This window comes from Lissotriton helveticus, chromosome 10, assembly GCF_964261635.1.
Source record: "Lissotriton helveticus chromosome 10, aLisHel1.1, whole genome shotgun sequence".
Lineage (NCBI taxonomy): Eukaryota > Metazoa > Chordata > Amphibia > Caudata > Salamandridae > Lissotriton > Lissotriton helveticus.
This window is the reverse complement of record NC_136071.1, coordinates 361,980,976-362,003,260: the sequence shown is the minus strand read 5'-3', so window position 1 is coordinate 362,003,260 and position 22,285 is coordinate 361,980,976. Positions and strand designations below refer to the sequence as shown.

Below are 22,285 nucleotides of genomic sequence, written 5' to 3'. Positions count from 1 at the left end.
AAGAGACAAAAGAGGTGGGTCAATGGGGCGGTTTACATTGTGCATACAGGGGCACTATGCACAAACACTCCACACACATCTCATGCACGTATACATGCACGAACACATGCACTACATGTTTATGGGTGAATTCATTAAGAAATGTAATGCAAATGGCAAGAATACACCACTAAACCAAGACTTTTCTCAGCCCATCAATTTGTTTTTAAGACTAAATTCGGTACACAGACAACCACTTTCATCGTACCAGAGAAAGATTAGCATATCCTGGCCTAAGGCAAATCCTGCCTGTCAATAGCCCATTCTTCTGCTGCCGTGTTAAAAGCCTTCAAGATAAGTTCTACACTTTACTTGTTTATGTTTAACAAATACCAGGAACCACTGTGGGTTCTGTTATCTGAAAAGGATACAGACATTCACCAATATGCTGATGACACCCAGTTATACCCATTTATACTTGAATTATACTTGATGAAGCTGAGGCTATTGTTTTCTGATGATACTGTGTAGCTGACATTTTACTAGACATAGCCCTGTTCTCACTCAAACTAAACCCAATGGAAACTGGGTTCTGCTATTACAAGCAGTGGTCAGAACTGAAACATGGCTGTGAGCAAGAGCATTGATGGGAACTGTTCCTTTAATAAGACCAACAATAAAATTACTAAAAATCTAGACTGAATCAACAGCAACTCCTAAAGAAATCAATCTTACATGCGCATACTTCAAACAAGTTGTCCAAATCCTGTCACACTTTGACCGAAGAAACAATATTCTTAAAACCATTGTCCATACAGTCTTCTGAGGAGTGGCAGGAACCAAAAAGAGCAGTCATTCATTTCATTCATTTCATGAAGCTTTATTCGGTGCATGATAAACAATGACCATAAAAGCACACAAGCAAAATATAATACAATACAGAGAATATAGGATAAAATAGACGAATGTTTAAAATATCATACTTTTTCTAGACTGGATAGATTTACACATAAAAGTGGCAATATAAAAACATTTGTCCGGGGAGTTCATATTGTAAAGCAACTTCATGGCATCATCCACATTATAAATACCATACTTTACGAACAATGATTTCGAGTAAATAACCCTAACGTTCAAAAAAAGAGTGCAAATTAGCATAAAGTGCAGGGTGCTTTGTTTCGAGTGCCCATCACAAGGGCAAGGGCCAACAGGGGGCTTTTTTTGCTGGGGGAAGGCCACCAAAATGTGAGCCGTTTCAAATCGGAGTCTAGTTAAAACAAATCTATGGGCTGGCCTAGTTACCAGGCTCAAGTACTGCTGGTAGCCTTCACTTTCAATATATTTATTATAAAGTTGAACTGTGGTAAGGCAACCATTCGCGGCTAAACGTTTTTGGGTTCTCTACAACATAAAAATATTTTTCATATCTTGTTTAGAGATGTTTCCAACGGAACAAGGATCTACCAATATGTTGAGCCCATACATAGCCTGAAAACTGTCCACAACATACTTAATCCAAGGTATCTTGGTACAATTATCCAGGTTGAGACAGTCCTTGATAAAAAGTTGATTAAACACTGTCTCTTCCTTGCGCCAAATCGCTCGCCAAAGCATTAAAGGCCTTAACAGAATGAGGTCACCTAAATAGACAACCCCTACTTCCCTGTGAATTAAGTCAGTTGGGGCTGAGGTAGGTAAGCACAAAAGTTTTTTAAGGAAGATATTTTCTTCCCTTTGCAAAGAACCTACATTGGTGTAACCCCACAGCCCTGCCCCATATAATGCAGTAGAGACACTCCTTGCCTTGTAAATCTGCATCATATCCCTAATTCGCCTATCACCTAGCTTAGAGGCAAATTTAAATATGCCATAGGCGCTTTTTACCATCTTTGATCTAACGCTCAATAAATCCTGAGACCAACTACCATCACATGAAAAAATAACACCCAGGTAACAACATTTTTCCACCTGCTGCACTTTCAACCCTTCTATGAAAAAAGGCATGATTTTTACTGGATTCAAGCAAGCCGGGCTGAAGACGGCTGTAATGCCAGAAACCGGTACTCTGAAGCTTGGTTATGGTCCAGGGAAAGCATGGCTTGGCAGTTCGGGCTGGACTGTTCCCATGAGGCACAGGGTCAGACTGATTTGCATATAGCCATGTCTGAACTTGGGTGGCAGAGTGGGCTAAAGAACGGTGATGGATCAAACCCAGATCTTTTGACTGGGTGTGAGTGTTTGATTGGTTCAGATGCTCCGTCCATCACCACCCCCTTTTGTACCGCTTTTGGCCACCATAAGTGTGGCAGGGTATGCTCAAATGTGAGTCCCTTGCTCACTTTGCCACTGGATTCAAGCAAGCCGGGCTGAAGACGGCTGCAATGCCAGAAACCGGTCCTCGGAAGCTTGTTTCTGGTCCAGGGAAGGCATGGCTTGGCAGTTCGGGCTGGACTGTTCCCATGAGGCACAGGGTCAGACTGATTTGCATATAGCCATGTCTGAACTGGGGTGGCAGAGTGGTCTAAAGAACGGTGATGGATCAAACCCAGATCTTTTGACTGGGTGTGAGTGTTTGATTGGTTCAGATGCTCCGTCCATCACCACCCCCTTTTGTACCACAAGCTTCATAAGGGCACTTTCCAATTCTATAACTTTGTGCCATGAGTTATTACAAATATTGTTATAGAAATTTATTAAAAGCACTTCCTTCATTTGTACCCATAAAATTTGGGAATGGGTTCCAACTGTTATATGTTTTACAACTGTCAGCGACAGGTCCACGGACAAAAGGAAGAGCAAGCCTCCCTTAGCTCTCCCGTGCCGCGACTCTGAAGCTTCTAAACTGTAACAGACATACCCGTCAAAACTGGGTTTTGTAACGCACCACGTTTCTTGAAGACATAAAATATCATGCGCCCTAACCATGTCCTCTCACCCCAATTTATTCCCTGTAGAAGCCCAACCAGCTATATTCCAGCTGACAATTGAAGTGCCCCCTATGGCACAGTTATTGAGTTCAGCTTGGACCGTATTATGGTTGACACCATCCGCACAGAGTTCAGCCTCAGTTAGACCAGTATTAGGGTCCTCACCATATGCTAATTGCTCATTATTCGCCCCCCCCCTCTATAGCAGGAGCAGATTCCGGCCCGCTGTCAATAATCGTTATAGAGGTGCTAACCCAAGTTTGTTCCAAATCTATACTAGTCCTACTTGAGTATTTTTCATGGGCATTTATGGTTATACTCAACTGAGGCCAACTGGCCTTTGGATGTCAATCATTCTGATCCAGAGAGCTCAAAGCTTGGTATCTATTCTGTGTTGGTAACTCAAAAATTGGACCATGTTTGGAAGTAAAGGGTCTATCTCTATTGATGACATGGGGCGTCTTACTAAGATTATTATAAAAATATCTCAAAGGGCGTACAAGTATATCATTCTCATTCGGGGTTAAAGAGGCTGCTATGAGCAAGACAGTTGCGGCATGTTGGTGGTATTTAAAGTTAACAATGACACAATCACCCCTACAGGACTTTCTTGAGTTACCAATCCAATTTACCCTTCTAGTTGTTAGTATTTGATCCGAGTAATTGGTTGGGAACCCACATTGCCTGTGCAGCCATGAGACCGTTTTATTTTTAAGTGAGTCATGTGATTCCTGAGGGGTTTGAAACTGATTAAGATCTAGAGGCGGAACATTGGATAGAACAACTACATAGGGTGCACAATCTGGTGGGAGGTTGATAAAGCGACTTTTCTTGGGGGCCGAAACTCCAATCGTACTTACTGGCGCCGCTGATACCTGCACAGTCCTACAACCCACTGGTGGACCAGGTAAAACTACTTTATTTAAACTATGCCTCCCATCAAGCGGCTTCGGGGCAATGTCATTCTGTAATTCACCCCTCTCTTTGGTCCTAGAGCTGTCATTCTTACCAGTGTGTGCATCTAAAAGGCTGCCTAATCTAGATACTTCAGCTGTTAGTAGGTCTAGTTTGTCCACTAATGGTCTAACAATTGTTTCAAACTTTCCCTCTATAAGACTAACTAATAAATCGAATTGCTCAGTGTTAAAATTGGCAGCACTGTTCTTAGTAAAAGACTCATTGTCACAGACAGTGTTTTTAAGTGCAGGTTCAACTTTCCTCCTGTTATTGTTTCCCCCGAGCTTAGTTTGTACTTTTCTACAAGCCCTCACTGTTCGCAGGGCCGGAGAACGCCGTAGCGGGATGTCATCAGGTACTTCAGGGGAATCCTGGATAGGGGCTGGTGCTGCTAGTATTTCCGTTGGTATAACATCAGGATCACAGTTAAAGTCTGCAGTCGGTACAATACTGGCTATGGCAGATGTAGGAGGTAAGTCTGGTAGATTCTCCCGACCTAACGACTTTCTCCGGTCGTTGTTAATCTTATTCACAACTTTTACTAAATAATTGTCCATAGTAGATTTGTGTTTGGACATTTTAAGTGCTGATGAATAATCCCAGGGACTATAGGTAAGTAAGGTCTAAACGGGAAACGGCCTCTACAACGAAGCCGTTTCCACAAAATCATTTACCACGCATGCACTACAACGCATGCGTGGTTACAACTAAAGGTTTTACCATGCATACCTTTACTACGAAATACGTAGTAAAGGCATGTGTGGTAAATGAAAAGAAAAACGAAGGGGGGTTTGGGGGGTCTCCCCCATAAAAAAAAAATAAAGCGCTGGGATAAAAAGGGGGGCTGGGGGGGTCTCCCCCCCAAAAAACAAAACTAACCTGAGGAGCCGAAGCTATCAACATCGTTAGGGAGGAAACGGAAAGTAACTTCCGCTTCCTCTTAACGACGTAAGTCCGACGTAACCTGAGAAGATGGAGGGAAGGCGAGTTAAAAGGTAAGGGGTATTTTAGTAAAATACATATATATATATATATATTAAGGTTTAAGGTTAAATATAAGGAATGAGGTTGGGGGAATGTAAGGTGAGAGTTTTAATCTTTATCAAGAGTATGTCCTCACCATGCATACATTTACAACAAAAAACAGTGTAAATGTATGCGTGGTAAAGGAATACTCGAGGTAAAGGTTAAGCGTGGAAAACGAATTCCGTTGTAACGCATGCGTGGTAAAGGCATGCGTTGCAACGGAATTCGTTGTAACGTCATACATTCGGCATGCGTTACAACGGAATTCGTTGTAACGTCATACATTCGGTCTAAACAGTTGGTCGCAAGAAGTATTAGTCTGCTCAGTGGCACCAGAGGCGTATAGACACAACCTTTAAAATATAGTCATAAATGAAAGTCTCCTATAACTTACTAGGTGGTCGGTATTGCAACAACCAACAGGGGTTGCCCAGCCCAGCCTCAACCGGCCCCGGACGGGCTGCCCTTTGCCCGGCTTAGCCCGGCGACGCTCCCGCGTCGCGGGGATGGGCCGCTATTTCAAGCGCCTCCGGGCGCCGAGATGACGTGGCGGCGTTGCACCGGTGGAGGACCGCTAGGGAGCCTGGGCAATGTAGTGCTGGAGTCCCCTCCTCGGCAGCTGCAATGGTGGTAAAATGTGTCGGCGAGGGGCCAGCAATGCAGGGAAAGAGTGTCCGTCTGCCCGGTAGGACCCACGCTCACACAGGTCCCAGAGTGTCTTTAGCAATTAGGAGTTCATTCACACACAGTATTATCAACCCACATTAGCTTAATGCACCCTCAGAACTGAGAATTTAATATTACTTTGTTACACACTATGTTTCGTACTATGCGTCTTGCAAGGACACATGTGTCTTTTTACAGCTGTCCCAGGGGGCTCGCGCCTCTCTAGATCAAGAAATCCATTGCCCCACCTTGCAAAAGTCAACCAGATGCAGGAAGTCGGGGCGTTGGGCAGGAAGTGACGGACGTGGACAGTGGGAGTAGGGAGACTCCAAGGAGGAAGGCGTCCAGCTACAGTGACTCCCTTATAGGCCTCTTGTATTATCTGTCCTTAAAACCAACGTGTATCACTTTGTTGCATTGTGTGCTTATATAGCGCTCCTGCAGCTTCAGCCTGCCTTCAAGGAGGTTCTCTTGATCAAGGCTTCAGATGAGGCCGGATGGCCAATCCCAACTCTTCCACGGTTCTCGTGCTGCCCTGGTCCCTGTGAGTTCCCAATTAAGTATTTTCTATTTATTCTGATACAAGAGTCCTGAAAAACTACAGGGCCCAGAATGCACTGTTCTCTGGCTGTCTGGATGAGCTGCTTGAACGATGGAGTTGAGAAACTGACTCGTTGGCGTCTTCCCGAACTTGAAAGGGCCCCTTCAGTACCTGTCAATCTCTCCGACGAGGGGTTGAACCGAGCAGTCACATAACATCTATACTGCTTAGTTGCCCCTGGCTTCCACTGGAAGTCAACATAAATATTTCTATTTAGGCCTTCACTGCCAGTTGGCCGCATTAGGTGCAATAGTTTTCATACCTGATAAGTAACATTACTGTGATGGTCTTTATTTATCAGGTGTGATAAATAGCACCCATTAGGAGTTTTCACCTTGCATGGGATATACCATGAGGATGTGGGTGCTTACCGCACATTTTTTACCCGTAAATAGCAGCAGGTTTGGTCTGCCGGAATTTAGCTGAGGATGTGTCTTTATGACAGCCAGTATGTACCGGGAGCAAAAAAAAACCCACAAAACTCATAATTACGATATGAGCAGTAATTGGAGTATCCGTACATATCGGGCAAGTCGGCCAACTCATAACGAGAGCCTAAGTGTCAGGATATCCACTGGAGATCAATCACAAATTGCAAATGCTTATCAAGGCAAGAAGTGAATGGGTAATATTTGGTATATTCCAAGTGCCGCACTTCTGTTTCCAACAGAGTACATGCTCCCACAAGAGTGGGTGACAATCACCATTACTATCCCCATGCACAGGCTTAGCTGAAACAAGATGAAACTGATACACATCGGTATGATTTTATTATATGCACTACTGTTCTATACATTTCAGGAAGTATCACAAGATGAGAAAATATGTAAACAAATCAGACATGCACCACTATAACTGTGGCTATCCACATATGTAAAATCTTAAGATGAGGGAGATTCGGAGACCACATTAGGAGGCAACGTGTCTGAGCTAATTTCTTTTCAGTGGAAAAATGGAAAAACACACATTGAATAAAAAATAATTGACGGTGGTCACAAAGGCAGAAACAATGGGGAAAACTTTGCACACAACAACCCTAATAAACTCTTAGAGGCGTCTGTGAGTTTCACAAAGGGGCTGAAACATACAAAGAAGTATGGTAAGATTTTTCTTAACCAGCACATCACTGTTAATCTTCTCAGAGACCATGTATTGCTGCAGTGAATAACCAAGTAATGCCTGTTGTGTATTAACATGAAAATGGTTAATACATTTATAAAAAATAAAAAAATAAATCTTCTCAGAGACCAGGGAACATGGAGATGAAGGTATATTCTATCAAAGCAACAATGTACCCGTTAGAATTATAGAGTTCACAGTGCACTCAACCCCTGTATGGATCCAGGAATCAGCACAATGAAGTGACAGGGAGAGGGTACCTTAGGCCGAGGTTCAGAGCCAGTTGAAACGTCACGGTAGTCGTGCCACCTGGTGCCATCATTGCTGAACTGCAGCCGGAAACTGGTAATGTATGCATCAGAAGAGCCAGCTCCCTGCAGAACGATACCTGGCAGGGAGAGTAAAAAAAAGGACTATTTTAAACATGGAATGAAGGAAACAATCTGAAGTATCTGGACTGCCTCCACAATAACTACTTGAAATAGAAATATGGAAGTGAAGGTACTTACTATCCCTGAGTACCTGCTTGCTACTGAGACGTGGCAGTGCTGTCCTATTATAAACTCTGTGCCACCCACTGAAAAGTGCAGGTACTCTCCGTCTAAAATTAAAGAAGTGCAGGTACTCAGCGCCTAATGGTACCTGCTCATTGAAGCACTGATTCCATCTGTACCATCCAACATAAGGGTTGACAGTAACTCAAACTTAACAGAACTAGGGAGACAACTCAGAAAAAAGGAAAGCAAATGATGTGTGGGATGCTTGAATTAATCTAAGCCCCTGAAAATTAAGCAAGTTGAACTACAGTACATAATTGTTTCCCCGCTATGCCACTCAGGACCAACCACCTCGGACCTGGGGATCTGGGTTCGAGTCTCTGTAAAGACGTCAAAACCTCCCGTGACTCTGGGAAAATCACTTAATCTCTCCGTGCCTAAAATGAATGTGTGTCCTCATGTAACGTAACTGGTGCTATGTAAAGCGCTGTTATACCCGATTCGGTTCGGGTCTAGTTCGCACTATATAAAACTCTGCAAAAAAAATAAAACTGTTTCATTAGGAATAGTCCAAACGTAACTGCAGGCCAAGTCCTTTCTGTTCAGGAACAAACACAACATAACAACTTTCATCTTTGTTGGCCTCACTAGTGAGGTACAGTGAGGTGTCCTAAGTGTGATGAGTACGCCTAGAAGTAGGTCACATGCTCTCTGGACTAGACGTTAACCCTAGCTGCCCCTCACTTTTGAGGAGCAATACCTAAAGAACTGTAGTTTTGCTTAACTCCAGCTGCAGTTTTGCTTAGCTCAAAATCCCTGGCAGATCAGGATGGATGGTTACTAAAGAAGCCTGATCAAATAAGGCTGGCATATGGTCGTTCCCTGTCTCTAGGAGCACACTGGCTAAAACATGATGGACTTGAAGGTGGACACAATAGATACAAATGACTCAGATTAATTAATAAAATGCAACCACCATTTTTTTACTTTCTCAGCAACTCATAGGAAGAGCAGAATAATGTCATGTCTTAATCTAAATCTGAAGACCCCAAGAGTTAATTTCATTACACAAAGTATAAGGTATGCTGACATGATGTAATATAAGCAATCCTATTTACTTAAAATGGGGATTTTAAATGAATAGAAGCAAGGGACAAATTACACAAAACACTCTCAGTTAAATCTGATCCATCTATTAAAAACACATTTTTGCAGGAAAGTGTTTGCCTGGGATTTGTTGCCAGCTGGTTTGAAATGTATTGTGAAGACAACATCAACTCTTCTACGTGTAGGTAAGAGAATTTGAAATTGAAGGATTGCTGGTGTGTGATCGTATCATGGGTAGGAGGAAGGATTTAAAACATGTTATGATATCTTATTAAAAATATGTGAGGTTGCTTTAAGTGGTTCAAAGTGCACTTTCTTTCTTTTGAACACAGTTGAAGATAATGCAATATATGGGACTGCTGACTGTATTAAAGTGAACTATATAAGTGACATTTACTCAGTTTATGAAATTTTGTTTAGCCACAAAACTGGTTCAGAGGTGAGATACAACTGGTTTCCTTGTGTATTTTTTATTTCGTTATTTTATTTCTTAAGCCCTTCAAACCACCCCATTCAGAGATTTCTGAGCGATAAGGTGGTCCCTGTGGAGGGCAAGGGAGATATAGTATAGCGGCGCATACTATCCAAACTATATTCTGCCTAATACTGCTGCTAGTGACTAAACTCTGTTGACAAAGAATTGGACATGAGGCTGTCAATAGTTCAATTGAAAGGGATGATCCAACTTTAGGAGTTTGGCCGGTAAGACTTGTGTTTATCAGTCTGACACTTCTCCTAGGACAACGGGGCCTAGCCGAATGTCATGATGAAGAGGTGCATTTTCAAGGACTTCCTGAATTTGATGCAGCCCTTCCCCAGTCTCAAATAGGTGGGTTGAGAGTCCCAAAAGGAGGAGCAGGGGTGTTGAAAATAGCAGCCTGCGAATATCTTAATTTTAATCAAAGGGAGAGAGCAAACAACTATTAACTCGCCTGTGGTTTCGAGTCAGGGGGTAAGGAGCAAATACTTTTAGAATTCCGTTATGAAATGCCTAATGACAATATGGAGAGTTTTGAAGGGAGTCCTTTTCTTCACTGGGATCCAATGGAGAGATCTGAGAGAAGGGGTAATGGGAGCATATTGTTTCAGACCCAACACGACATCAGCAGCCTGGTTTTGTAACTGTTGCAGGATGGCTAGGGAAGAGTTGGGGAAGCCTGTTTATAGATCAATGCAGTAATCCAGATGGGGCAGGACAACAGGTAGGATCTGGGGAAAACGTAGGAATGTCAGAATACCTTTCATGTGTCGCAGGTGGAAAAGAGATGATTTTCAGACTGCAGTTATCGGAGCGGAGAATGGTAAATTTCACTTGAAGACCAGACCCACATTTCGAGCTTGGAACACAGGAGTAGGGAAACGGCTGAGTTCTTTTGGTCATAAAAGAAAAATAGAGAATGGGCTAATGGGACCAAAGAGCAATATTTATTTTTTTCGCCACTGCTTGCCAGCAAGAAAAGGCAGCAGAGTTCCATTAGGGTGAGGTTAATGCGGTCATTTTCCTTTAATCCCTTGATAAGGTGCACTGCAATGTGTAAGATGCCCTCAAGGTAGGGAGCAGTGTGGAGGCTGTGAGCCCACAAGCATTGCCACAATTCAAGCTATACTACTCACAAGGCATGGCATGCGATCACGTTCTGCTAATTTGTACTTGAGCTCCTTTACATTATATATTTTTTGTGTTCTGCAGCACCAAACTATGGTTTGCTGGATCATCATTGTGATTTCAGATTTGAGCAACCCATAAAAAATTGTGCAGTCTGCACACCCAAACCAAACTTTTTAATTTTTTTATTTGAAGGAATGTGGAACCCTTCTGGGCTGTTCCTTGGTGGTCTAAGAGGGTTAGGTATCCTGATTCTTGATCTGTGCTAGAACTGAACAGGAAACAATTAGTTATTTTTGCATGTAACATACACCAACACACAGCACACATGTTGATCATCTGCCACCTACCAGTGATGTTCCGAGTCTCCAGAAGATCTATCTGCAAGTAAGGTGGGCTAGAAGGAAGCTCATGATACTCATCAGCTTGTGGGCTCCAACCCTGCAGGTCTGTTCTTGGAGTCTTGTAATTAAGGCGCCCTGCATGGGCTGGGTGCTCTGGCTGCTGAGAGGAAGCGCTGAAACTGCTGTCTGGTAAAGATGAAATTTGGATGGGGTGATAACACTGATCTGCAGAACAGAAAGAGAAAGTGGAATGCATGAGATAAAGAAAACAAAAAAAGGTAGGAAGGGAGGAGGGAAGAAAGGAAGTAAGGAAGGAACCAGCACATGCTAACCAATCGAACACAGGTAGTTAACTAAAATATTGTCATCAAACCAAAGCTGCATAGTCGAATGGAGGTCATGTGCCTGGTTCCTCACCTTTCTCATCTTACCAGTCAATAAGGATACGATGTATATTCTGAACCAATGCAAGACAACCACGATACAGAAAGAAATTGCTGCCACAAGTGCCCTTATTTTACCAAAAAAATGAAAGTGAACATTACCAGCTCCCAAACAATCTAGACCAGTATGGTTCAAAGACAGGGCACATGACCTGATGTCCTCTTCTCCCCTCCCTAAGCTAGAATGTCATGCATTTTCTAAATACCACTGAATTGGATAAACATTCTGTAGGAAGCTGGCTCTTTATGTGATATATCAATAAGTTGATATACCGTGTAAAGAGTCTTGGGGTTCCCTTATAAGTGGACAGGGCCTTGCTATGCAATCCCAAAGTGCTCTATTAGGAGGTAGTGTGGTCGAGCAGCTTTAGGTTTAACACAGAGTAGTGCCTGACATTTGCAAAATACACACAATGATCAATAAATGACAACAAGACTCAAGAAGACTATCCACACCAATTAGAAAAATAGCAAGAATCTTTAAATATATATATATTTAGGCACTATGGAAAATTGTTCAGGTAAGAACTTTTTGAAAGATAGATTCTCTACACTTTAAAAAGTGGACACAGTGCAATTTCTGAGTTCTGCGTTGTTACCCTTTGTAAAGAAAAACAAGTTCTGCAAAAGGAAACATCGATTTACAGGAGAAATCTCCAGGAGTTAAGATGAGTGGTGGGCAAGGGCCAAAGGAGCACCAACAGTACACCGCCAGCGGCACGAGGGTGCAGGGTGCAAATCAGCGTTGGAACCCCGATGCATTTCAAAAGGGATCAGTCACTGTAAAAAGAGGCTGCAGGCTCTGACTAGGAAGCCAGCTTGGCTGAACCTCCAAGTAGGCTCAGGCCTTGGAATGCTCGGGTCCAGGGGGACACCTTTGGTCATCTTCTCCAAGGCCCAGGGACGACAGGGGCCAGGGTGTCCTGAAGTATCGGGTCTTTCCTTATCGGAGCAGTCGCAGTTGAGGGAGGCTGCAGGCAACGTTGAGTAATGCAGGAGGGGTGAAATCATGGTGGACTCGGATTTTGGAGGTCTGCCGAACCTTGTTGGCACTGGTGGCCCACTTCAACTCAGGCCAGAGGTGACAGGAGAAGTGGTTGCTTCAGGTGTCGGGTTTTTCGGTTCCAGAGGCCTCATATTCTTGGCTTTTGGAGCATCTTCAGAATAGGTCAGCTGTTCACAGGAAGTCTTGGTTCCTAAGTGAAGTGCTGGCAGGTCTCTTTAGCTTTGGGAATACAGCAGTTGTGGGACAAGTCGACTTTTGGTGCAATTGGCCAAAGCAGGCCTGCAGGGTTGGTGCCAAGTCAGTTGCTGGATCTTCTGTTCTTGCAGAGATGCGACTCATATGTATTCTTCCTCAGGTCATCAGGATCTGCTTCTCTGGTGCCAGGGACTCCCCAAAATACTGAATTTAGGAGCATTGGGGGAGTGTATGGCTGTAACCAATGGGCTACTGGCCCTTGGGATCACTGCACCCCTATATGACCACTTCCTGTGGAAAGTGAGCATACCCATGTCCCAGAATTCCTAATTATGCCATCATAAAGGAGCCTACTTGTGAAAAATCATGCTTATCTTGAAGTAGCCCACCTTAGGGGTGGTATAGCCTGGGAGTGTCACACCTGCATAGCTAATTTTCCCATCTGTGCAGGTGCCAAGGGGGTCCTCTCTGCAGCTCTTTGAAGCTTGTACCCAAGTAAGGCTAATCAGCAGCTCCTCCTGTGGGAGGGGGTTTTACACCCTCTTCCTGGACAGGCTTTGTTCAAGTCCTCTTGAGCACAAAGGCTCTCATCCTAGGAGGTCAGAACAGCATCTTGGGTGGCAGGATGGCGGAGACCAGGCAGCAACCACACCAGAGGCTGGTATATTTCTCAGGGGCCCTCTAAGGTGCCCTCTGGTTGCATATATTGATAAATACAACACTGGAATCAGTGTGGGATTATAAATACAAGATGCTTGATATCAAACACCCCTATCTACAGTGAAGCCATCGTGAAGCTGGGGAATTCATTTTCGCCAGTGCCCAGCACCTAAAATGGCCTCCCTGGTCACTTGCACCAGCAGTAATGGGACTGACCAGCACAGTGGCATATCTTATCATGCATGAATGTCCTCACATGTAGTACTGAGCACCCTGCCTTAGGACTGTCAGGTCTGCTGTAGGGGTGACTTACAAGTATCACATACAGGGGTAGTAGACATGGCAAACAGGGATGTTTGACATGTCATGTTTACACTTTTGTTTGCACCAAGACACATAGCCTGCAATGGCAGTCGTGTATGTGTTGGTGAGGGGTCCCTTAGGGTGGCACAATTTGTGCTGCAGCCCTTGTGGGACCCTACTTTAGCAACTTAGGCCATAGGTACCAGGGTTCCATGTACTATGACTTACAGTGGTAAATAAAGGTTTTGCCAATTGGGAAATCGATTGTGAAGTCTTGAGAAGGAGCTGTGGCACTGGGAAACTGGTTCAAAAATCCACTGCACTTTCAGTCGAAATCACATCATGTACCAGGCAAAACTTTGGGCTAAACACATCATAAAGGGACACTTTCCTACATAACCTCCCCCCAGCCAGCTTCCTACACATTCTATGTACCCCTATCTTCTGTATAGACACTATTCTTAACCCAAATGCAACAAAGTACCAGCATCATTAAAGATTTCATTGTGGACTTTCTCCAACAAGATCTCATCACCTCAACTTCCAAGTCCTATTGGGCAAGCATTGCGAAACCATTTCTTGTTCATCTAAACTCAAACTGGAAAAACAATTTGGAACAAAGGTGCCTGATCTCATTGAAAGCATGATCGGCCCATCCTAGCATTCTGTGCCTTAGTATGACAAACAATTAGAAATAAAACAAACGCTCCCTCCACAATGAAGAAGAGTCGTTGAGGACGTCCAAGTCACAAGATGCACTAACACAACTTAGGATACTCAGCTCCATATGCTGTTACCTCATCATTTCAGCCAAAGCAACCTGCATTAAACAGTCACTATGGAGGCATTCAAACCTGCTTCAACTTTCTTCCATACTTAGCTATAACCTAACTCCACTGACAAATGCAACTCAGTCAAATGTGTTGTCACACGGAAGAGAGATGAAACACAAAACAGACTACCCTCAAACATCCCATCCTATCCTGTAATACCTAAAGCTGGACCAAATCAGTCTACTTTGGACCCCATTATGAGGTGTCCAGTAATTCTGATTCATCCTGTAATAGGATTAGCCAGAAAAATCAGGATAACAAGATCTGTAGTACTTCTGCCACTCTTACATCTTTTACACAGAGACTTCACCTTCTAAAAGCAAATGGAATCTCCTGGTGAAATTCTGGAAGGAAATGAGAAACAACTAGGGGCATCAGGACCAGAAGTATCAATTCCTCATGACATTTCTTATTTTATAGTAGGAACCTGAGTGTGCTACAGGTAACATCCTGTGACTCAGCCTCCTATCTGAACCAATGACCCAATGGCATTGGTAATTAGATGGGGGTGGAGTAACTGGGAAGAACCCTGCAGACCCCTTCATGAATGAAGCCCTTTTGATTGATCAATGAATAATTGCCTTTGTCATCTTACTAACGTCCAATAAAAGCCATTATTGGGCAGAGACACAATAGCATTGCAACTACATTCATCGCACTGTAGGAAACTGGTCTTCTAAAAGTAAATTCTGAATATATATGTTCGATTCATTTTTGAACAAATGTTTTACAAATACACTCATCATCAATAATGGCAATTACCGCCTGTTGATCATAATGACCTCAATGTAGCCTTTAACGCATCTACCACTAAGTTATAACACAAATTCAGGATGCAAGTAAGGAATGTTTTAATGTATGGGCTTACCACATGTACCTCTGACCAGCATCATCTCATTAAGACAAACAAATTAAGATTTCACAGATTAACAATTAGTTTTAGACGGCAGAAGGGATGCATTGCCTTCTTTTATTTCTTCAACAATTAACTAGAGGCATTATTTTAGTACATTTCAAAACCAATGTGACTGCTTCCTTCCAATCTCACATCCAGAGAAAACGCATAATTCGGCCAAAGTTGAGAGAGGTACCCCAATCTCTGCTGCTGTTGCACAATGAACATTGTTGGGGCAATACAATACTTGCAGGCCCACCTAACTCATTACAGGTAATATGGCCTTACCACACCTATAGAAAATGGCCTGCTCTAGCTCACTGTTAATCCTAGACTGAAATTCAAATTCATCTCCATTACCTATGAGCCCATCTCTCAGGAATATCATCATAGCACAACCACAAACTATAAACCGATGGAAGCTCGGAAGACGCCATGGGATTAATAATAGTTTGTTGAAATTCTTAATGTAAAAAACAAAAACAATCATGCATCCTCTCTCATGCCTAATTCCTGTAGCCTTCATCCCAAAGAAATAGAGCTAGCATCTGACAGTGCTTTTCTGAACATACACCTTTTCTGTTCATGCTTCCTACTAGACTCTACTGACCCAGAGTGTTAGACTAGTTCTTATGTTTTCTATGTATGCTTTACCTAGAGGTTTACATTTATTTTCCTAATTGTCTCTATGAAATGCTCTGCTGTCATTGAGGCTAGGTACACCAAATAGAAATACTTTAATGAAATAACATAAAGAACGAATCTCAACAATGTGACTCTTGGTGTCCTACTCACGGTTAATATTATTAGGATTTATCAATGAACTGTCGGCACAACCCTGATGGTAGTTTCTAATGCTATCTTTGGTCAGGGAGCACAGGTATATTACACCTTCTGATGTCTGCTTGTGCTTTTTGTCTGTGTGGAATGGCACATACCTGCTACTTCTATTTTCTGGCTGACTATTGTGCACACCTAATGTAAAGTATAGGTATATATATACGTAGGCGTCTACGAGTGGATCCCCGTCCTCACCTATACATAAACCAAGCTGCTGTTCGCGTGCTACTCAAAGGTGGACACCTTCGAGCTTTGATTTATACGCGGCCGTCCAGCTGCGGAGTATGCACCACCCCGGTACCCTGGGGGTCACGAAAGTGAAGCAGCAGTCGTACTTGGAATCGAGGACGGGCCCACTTGTGGAGTCCATACAGGACTTGATTGTGTGCTTCCCGGACCACACTTCCCAGAATGCACAGTCTCATTTGAGCCTCCCATCGGTGGGTGTGTTGCATATAAAATGGAGAAGTGGGTCGGTGGTTGCGCACACCGCTTCCGTTAAAGCCCCTGAAGAGAAGCATATGGAGCTTCGAAACGCGTCGGGCAGATCCCTTACGGAGCGGCGTCTACGAGTGGATCCCCGTCCTCACCTATACATAAACCAAGCTGCTGTTCGCGTGCTACTCAAAGGTGGACACCTTCGAGCTTTGATTTATACGCGGTCGTCCAGCCGCGGAGTATGCACCACCCCGGTACCCTGGGGGTCACGAAAGTGAAGCAGCAGTCGTACTTGGAATCGAGGACGGGCCCACTTGTGGAGTCCATACAGGACTTGATTGTGTGCTTCCCGGACCACACTTCCCAGAATGCACAGTCTCATTTGAGCCTCCCATCGGTGGGTGTGTTGCATATAAAATGGAGAAGTGGGTCGGTGGTTGCGCACACCGCTTCCGTTAAAGCCCCTGAAGAGAAGCATATGGAGCTTCGAAACGCGTCGGGCAGATCCCGTACGGAGCGGCGTCTACGAGTGGATCCCAGTCCTCACCTATACATAAACCAAGCTGCTGTTCGCGTGCTACTCAAAGGTGGACACCTTCGAGCTTTGATATATATATATATATATATATATATATATATATATATATATATATATATATATATATATGTAGTATATGTATTCAACTCATTGTTGAAATAAATTAATTTCCTCGCTCAATCCTCAACTCTAGGAGCCTTCACCCCAAGGAACCTCAACACTAGGTGCAACTCTTTTCTGCATCAATATCAGTACCACTGCAGTGAACTAACACACCAATAAAGGGATCATGCACACATCCCAAAAGAGCTACAAGGGTGGAAGGCTATTGATCATGATCATTCATTTTTGTAATGCATTTCAACCAGAGCCTAGAGATCTATCAACCCTAGCAAAATGAATGAAGTCTGCTTTTGGATGGTGAGAGCGGCAACGGTCAGGTAAAACTTCCAAAACAAACCCTTTCAACCACACAGGTGTCTAACATTTCCTTTGCATACATTTATAAGGGGTCAACTTTTACCTGTTGAAAGACATACCATATAGCAAGTCTCTAAACACTTTTTTGCGAGTCGCAATTAAATCGCGACTCACAAAATTGTGTTAGTACATGGCCATTCCAATTTTTGCATGTGCAAACGGGTCGCTAACCCGTTTGCGCATGCTAAAATTGGTCGTACATCTGGACCACAGTGCACACTATACCTTACTTTGCTATAATATATACTGAGCAGCTTCCTACCGCAAGTCCTAAAGCTAATGCCTTAGCAACTTAAATCCCTCTTCTCCCCTTATTATTGCACCCATTCTTGCATCGTTCTCTCACCCTCAAAAATCGTTGTTCCTATATTCCTTATTATTATATGGAACGCTCCGTGGCACCACCATAAATTTGAGCAATACAAGTTCTCTTTATTATATATTGACAAGCCTACATTTCTGAGCATGAACTAGTTGGTGCTTGATCTTTACGGACTAGGCCAGCACTTTCTATTTCTCAACCTGAATCACCACATGCTAATCATATCCATATCAGAAAACATACATGTTAACAGTTTCTGCATTTGAGATCCTTAAATGTTATATATATTTAAGGATCTTAGCAAGCATACACAATCCATTGTGTGGAAGTCAGACAACACATGCTAACAGCATCCTGACCAATGCTTATCAATCTTTTCTAGACCTGATCCAGAGCATGCTAACCATTACTCAGTGTTAAGTGTCATATGCTAACCAGTTAGACATCAGCCATTTTCAAGTGATATGGATTGAATGTGGCATGAAATATAAGACTGACAACTAGAGTTGGGCTGGTCTGTTGAGAGATGATAGAGTATTCTAACAAACCAATAACTCTCAAAAGCTGCACAAGAGCGTCAATGTTAGTCTGAGGCATTGTCCTATTGTAAGATACCTCAGTTTCCTTGTAGGTTGTTCTGTCTCTGCTCAAGACAAGCCAATAAGACATTCTAGTGGGCATTATAATCATCATGGGTGTAGGCAATGCCAAACTTACCTCCAGCAGGTGGCAATGGGTGTGTGATGATTAGCGGACTGGGAGACCAGGTGGTTGCTAAAGGAATGGCAGTGGGCGCAGGTGTCGGAGCATCAGTTACATTGCCACCTAAATGAAAGGGAAGGAATTGGCAAAGGAAATCAGTTGGCAAACCATAGGCAGTCCCTAATAAATGTCAGTGTAGCACATCTACTCAACCTCCAAGCAATCATTTTTCTAAGGTAAGCGATACGCAAAACAATGTAGAAAAAGTGGATTTTGTATGGGCCACCTTATCCACCAAATGTTCACAGAGGATTCACACTTATTGTCTCATGGAAGTATAGTATATAGGTAATTGTATTGATAGCATTACTTCTGGCTATTATTAGTGCTGTATACCGAAAGGATTTAGAGATATGCATAATAAAATGAGCAAATATTTCTAATAAGTCATGGAGTTCAAGTTCAATAATCTTTATTTCGTTGCTGTTGCATCATAAAAGATATACAAAATACATAATATATATGACCACGTTATTATCAACAAATGTACCAAAAAAAAATATACCATCAAGAGAAAGTGCTGGTACATGACCAAATGATTACCATAACCCTGCGCAGATAAATCATGGGTTGGGGCTTGAAACACACATCAATAAATATGGTTTAAAAAAAACGTTAAAATATTTACAAGGTTTAAAAACATAAAATTGAATTATAACTGCCAATTAACAGTTCTCGCTAGATGCGCTTAAAATGGCAGAGACAGTTTTTGTCTAATGAATTTTACAGCCAAGAGAAACCTGCTGATGCCAAACACAATTACTTGGCTAGTGTCCGTGATTAATATTCTACCAGCTTCCTTATACGAAGTTGATCCGAAATTCCGGCACAATGGCACTATCCATTTCCTTCTTGTTTCTACATAGCTTGAACAGAAAAATAAAATGTGGAAAATGTCTTCTCTTACATTATTTGTACATAAAGTGCACTTGTCATTGCTAATTTTTCCCCATTTTGTCTCGGTTTCCCGAGTTCTCAATATACCATACCTATATTTTAGATACAAGGTTTTCGCCAATGGTGGCTGAATCTCATCAAGGAACATTTCAAACTGGGCCACATTTTTTACCATTAAAAATTTTTCAGTGATGGGGCCATGCGCTCCAACATATACTGCGTCATGGCTCACAGGGGCCCAAAAAGAAAGTTTGACTATTTTCTTTGAGGATACGGTCAGGGATTCTGGCTGGCTCCAAAAATGGGATAAACCCAATTTTGTTAATCAGATTTTGACATGTTTCAACCAAGAAATCTTACTGCCAGTATCTAGTTTCAAAACTTCAACCAATCCATTTTTATATTCAGTTAGCTCAGGGGTGATCCACAACCTGACCCATAACAATAACGGTCTTAATATTGCATGTAGATCGGTGCGTCGTATGTTCATATCGAGGAGTAGGGGTAATAATGGAGTATTATTAGGAACCTTTAGTAAGCCCCTTATGAACTTGTTCTCCAAGATTTCAAAGGTCTTTCTACACGCTGGTCCCCAGAGTTCTGCCCCGTACAAAACCGCTGACTGGACCTTGCACCTAAAAAGCTCTAATGCTGGGGTAACTGCCTTGTTTGCACATTTGTTATATCTTTTCAGTATTGGAAGACAATTTTGTTTAAACACAATTTTTGATTTTTCTAATTGGGGTCTCCACTTAAAGGATGAATCTAGTAGTACCCCCAAATAGGTAAAACTTTGCTCATAATCAAGCTTTTCTCCATTCAGCGTTAGGGTTTTCTTGAAACTTTTATGAGGATTAAGAGCCATATATTTAGTCTTCTTTACATTAATTTCTAACCCTTTTGTAATACAATACTGCTGGAACCTGTCTAATAAGATCTGTAGGCCCCGTGGAGTTTGTGAAATGAGGATCGTATCATCCGCGAAGAGGAGGGACGGAACTTGTTCCCCCCCCAGGCGAGGTGAGTCATTGTCACAATTCTCCATATAAACTGCAATATCGTTGACAAAAAGGGAGAAAAGTGTAGGCGCCAGCACGCACCCTTGGCGCACTCCTCTCTTGATAGGGATTGCATCTGTGAGTTCACCATTTGGGCCCCATCTTACCCTAGCGTAGTTATTCTGGTGTAGCCCAATCACTAGTTTCAATAATTCACCTGGGAACCCCTGCTTTTTCAGTGATTTCCACAGTAGGTCACGAGGAATAAGGTCAAATGCTGCTCGTAAATCTACAAAGGCAACATATAAATTACCTCTGCGGATGATGACATATTTCCAATACAGGCAGCATAGCCTTAGTACCTGATCGATAGTCCCTGTCTTTTCCCTGAACCCTGCCTGATACTTGGATAAAACCGAGTTTTCCTCCAGCCACATATTTACACGATTTAAAATGTGCCTGGCATATATTTTCTGTGATATGTCTAAAAGACTAATGGGGCGATAGTTCGCAGGGTCATCTCTATCCCCCTTTTTAAAAATAGTAATGATTTCTGCCCCGTCCCATGTATCAGGGATTTGGTCACCAGCTGCGATGACATTAAACAAGTGATTTAAGTAAGGTGCCCAGATCTCAGTATTATGCTTATAAAGATCACCAGGGATCTTATCCAGACCAGGGGCCTTCCCTTGCTTGATAGAAGCGATTGCGGTTTCAGTCTCTTGTATATCAAAGATTACCAATGGGTATTCATCATTCTCTACCTGGTTTATTATTTGTTTTGGGTTTTCCGGGAGCTTTTCCTCTCTAGTTTGGGCTGCATATAATGATGTAAAGTGATCAACCCATGTAACTTCGTTTAAGAAAACCTCCCTCGAACCTTTGTCTGGTTTGTTCCCTTTGGCTACTAACTCCCAGAACTGCCTGTGATCTTTTGTTTTTGCAGCTAGTAACATACTGGACCATAGATCCTCATCCCAGGTTGATTTAGCTGCGACTATTGTCTTATTATAGATTTTCTTTTTTCTTTTAATTCTACAGAACCTTTACTTTTTACTGCATTAATCAGGTCGGTTTTGGCAGCTCGGCATTCCCTGTTAAACCAGGGTTTGCCTACGGGTTTTGCATTCACCAACCCCATCCCTTTCCTAGGTTTTTTAGTAATTAGATCTAACAGTTTTTTACAAAAGGATTTATGTAATCCAATAAATTCACCAGGTGTACATTCATCCATATTGTAAAATTCAAATGTATTCACAAATGTGGAATAAATGTTAGCCAACAGATCTTCTCTTTCCAGAATGTATGCCCATTTGACTGCCCTTCGATTGTTGCTTAATTCAACATTGTCACAAGTTAACGGGGATACTGGGCTATGTATACCCTCAGTAGCACCTGGTTCAATCAACATACTAGACAAAAAGCTCACTTCCAACGGAAAGTGATCGCTCTCAAAGCGTTCTCTAACCTTTAAATCATTTGTACATGGCCACAAATTAAAAGAAACAAAAACATAATCTATCTTGCTCCTACAATTCCCCCTACTAAAGGTAAATGCTTTCGGGGAGTCTGATGGCAAGCGCCCATTGCAAGCCCTTAAGCCATGACCTGTAACCAGCCTTGTGATCTGGAGGGCTAATGTGGTCCCAGAGACAATTCCATTATTCAGTACTGGTATCCCATTAGCAACATCCTCATCCTCGTACAATTTAACCATCCCCGCAATTGGCTCAAAATTGCAATTCAGATCACCACATAAAATGATACTTCCATCTTGGTCTAGAGTATCCATAAACATTTCCAATTTCTCAATACATGGTGATTCCCTGTTGGCGGGACAAGGTCT

At 42.6% G+C, this 22,285-nt stretch overlaps 1 protein-coding gene across 1 annotated transcript in view; it reads right to left on the bottom strand.

Annotated features, from left to right (window-relative positions):
* Positions 1-22,285, bottom strand: part of LOC144784018 (SCO-spondin-like) — a 1,726,865-nt gene that overhangs the window by 1,248,767 nt on the left and 455,813 nt on the right. Inside the window, exons 41-43 of the mRNA XM_078662721.1 lie at positions 18,500-18,607; positions 10,836-11,054; positions 7,566-7,663 (exon numbers count right to left, since the gene is read on the bottom strand). Coding sequence (XP_078518847.1) covers positions 7,566-7,663; positions 10,836-11,054; positions 18,500-18,607 — 425 coding nt within the window. The remainder of the gene's footprint in view (positions 1-7,565; positions 7,664-10,835; positions 11,055-18,499; positions 18,608-22,285) is intronic.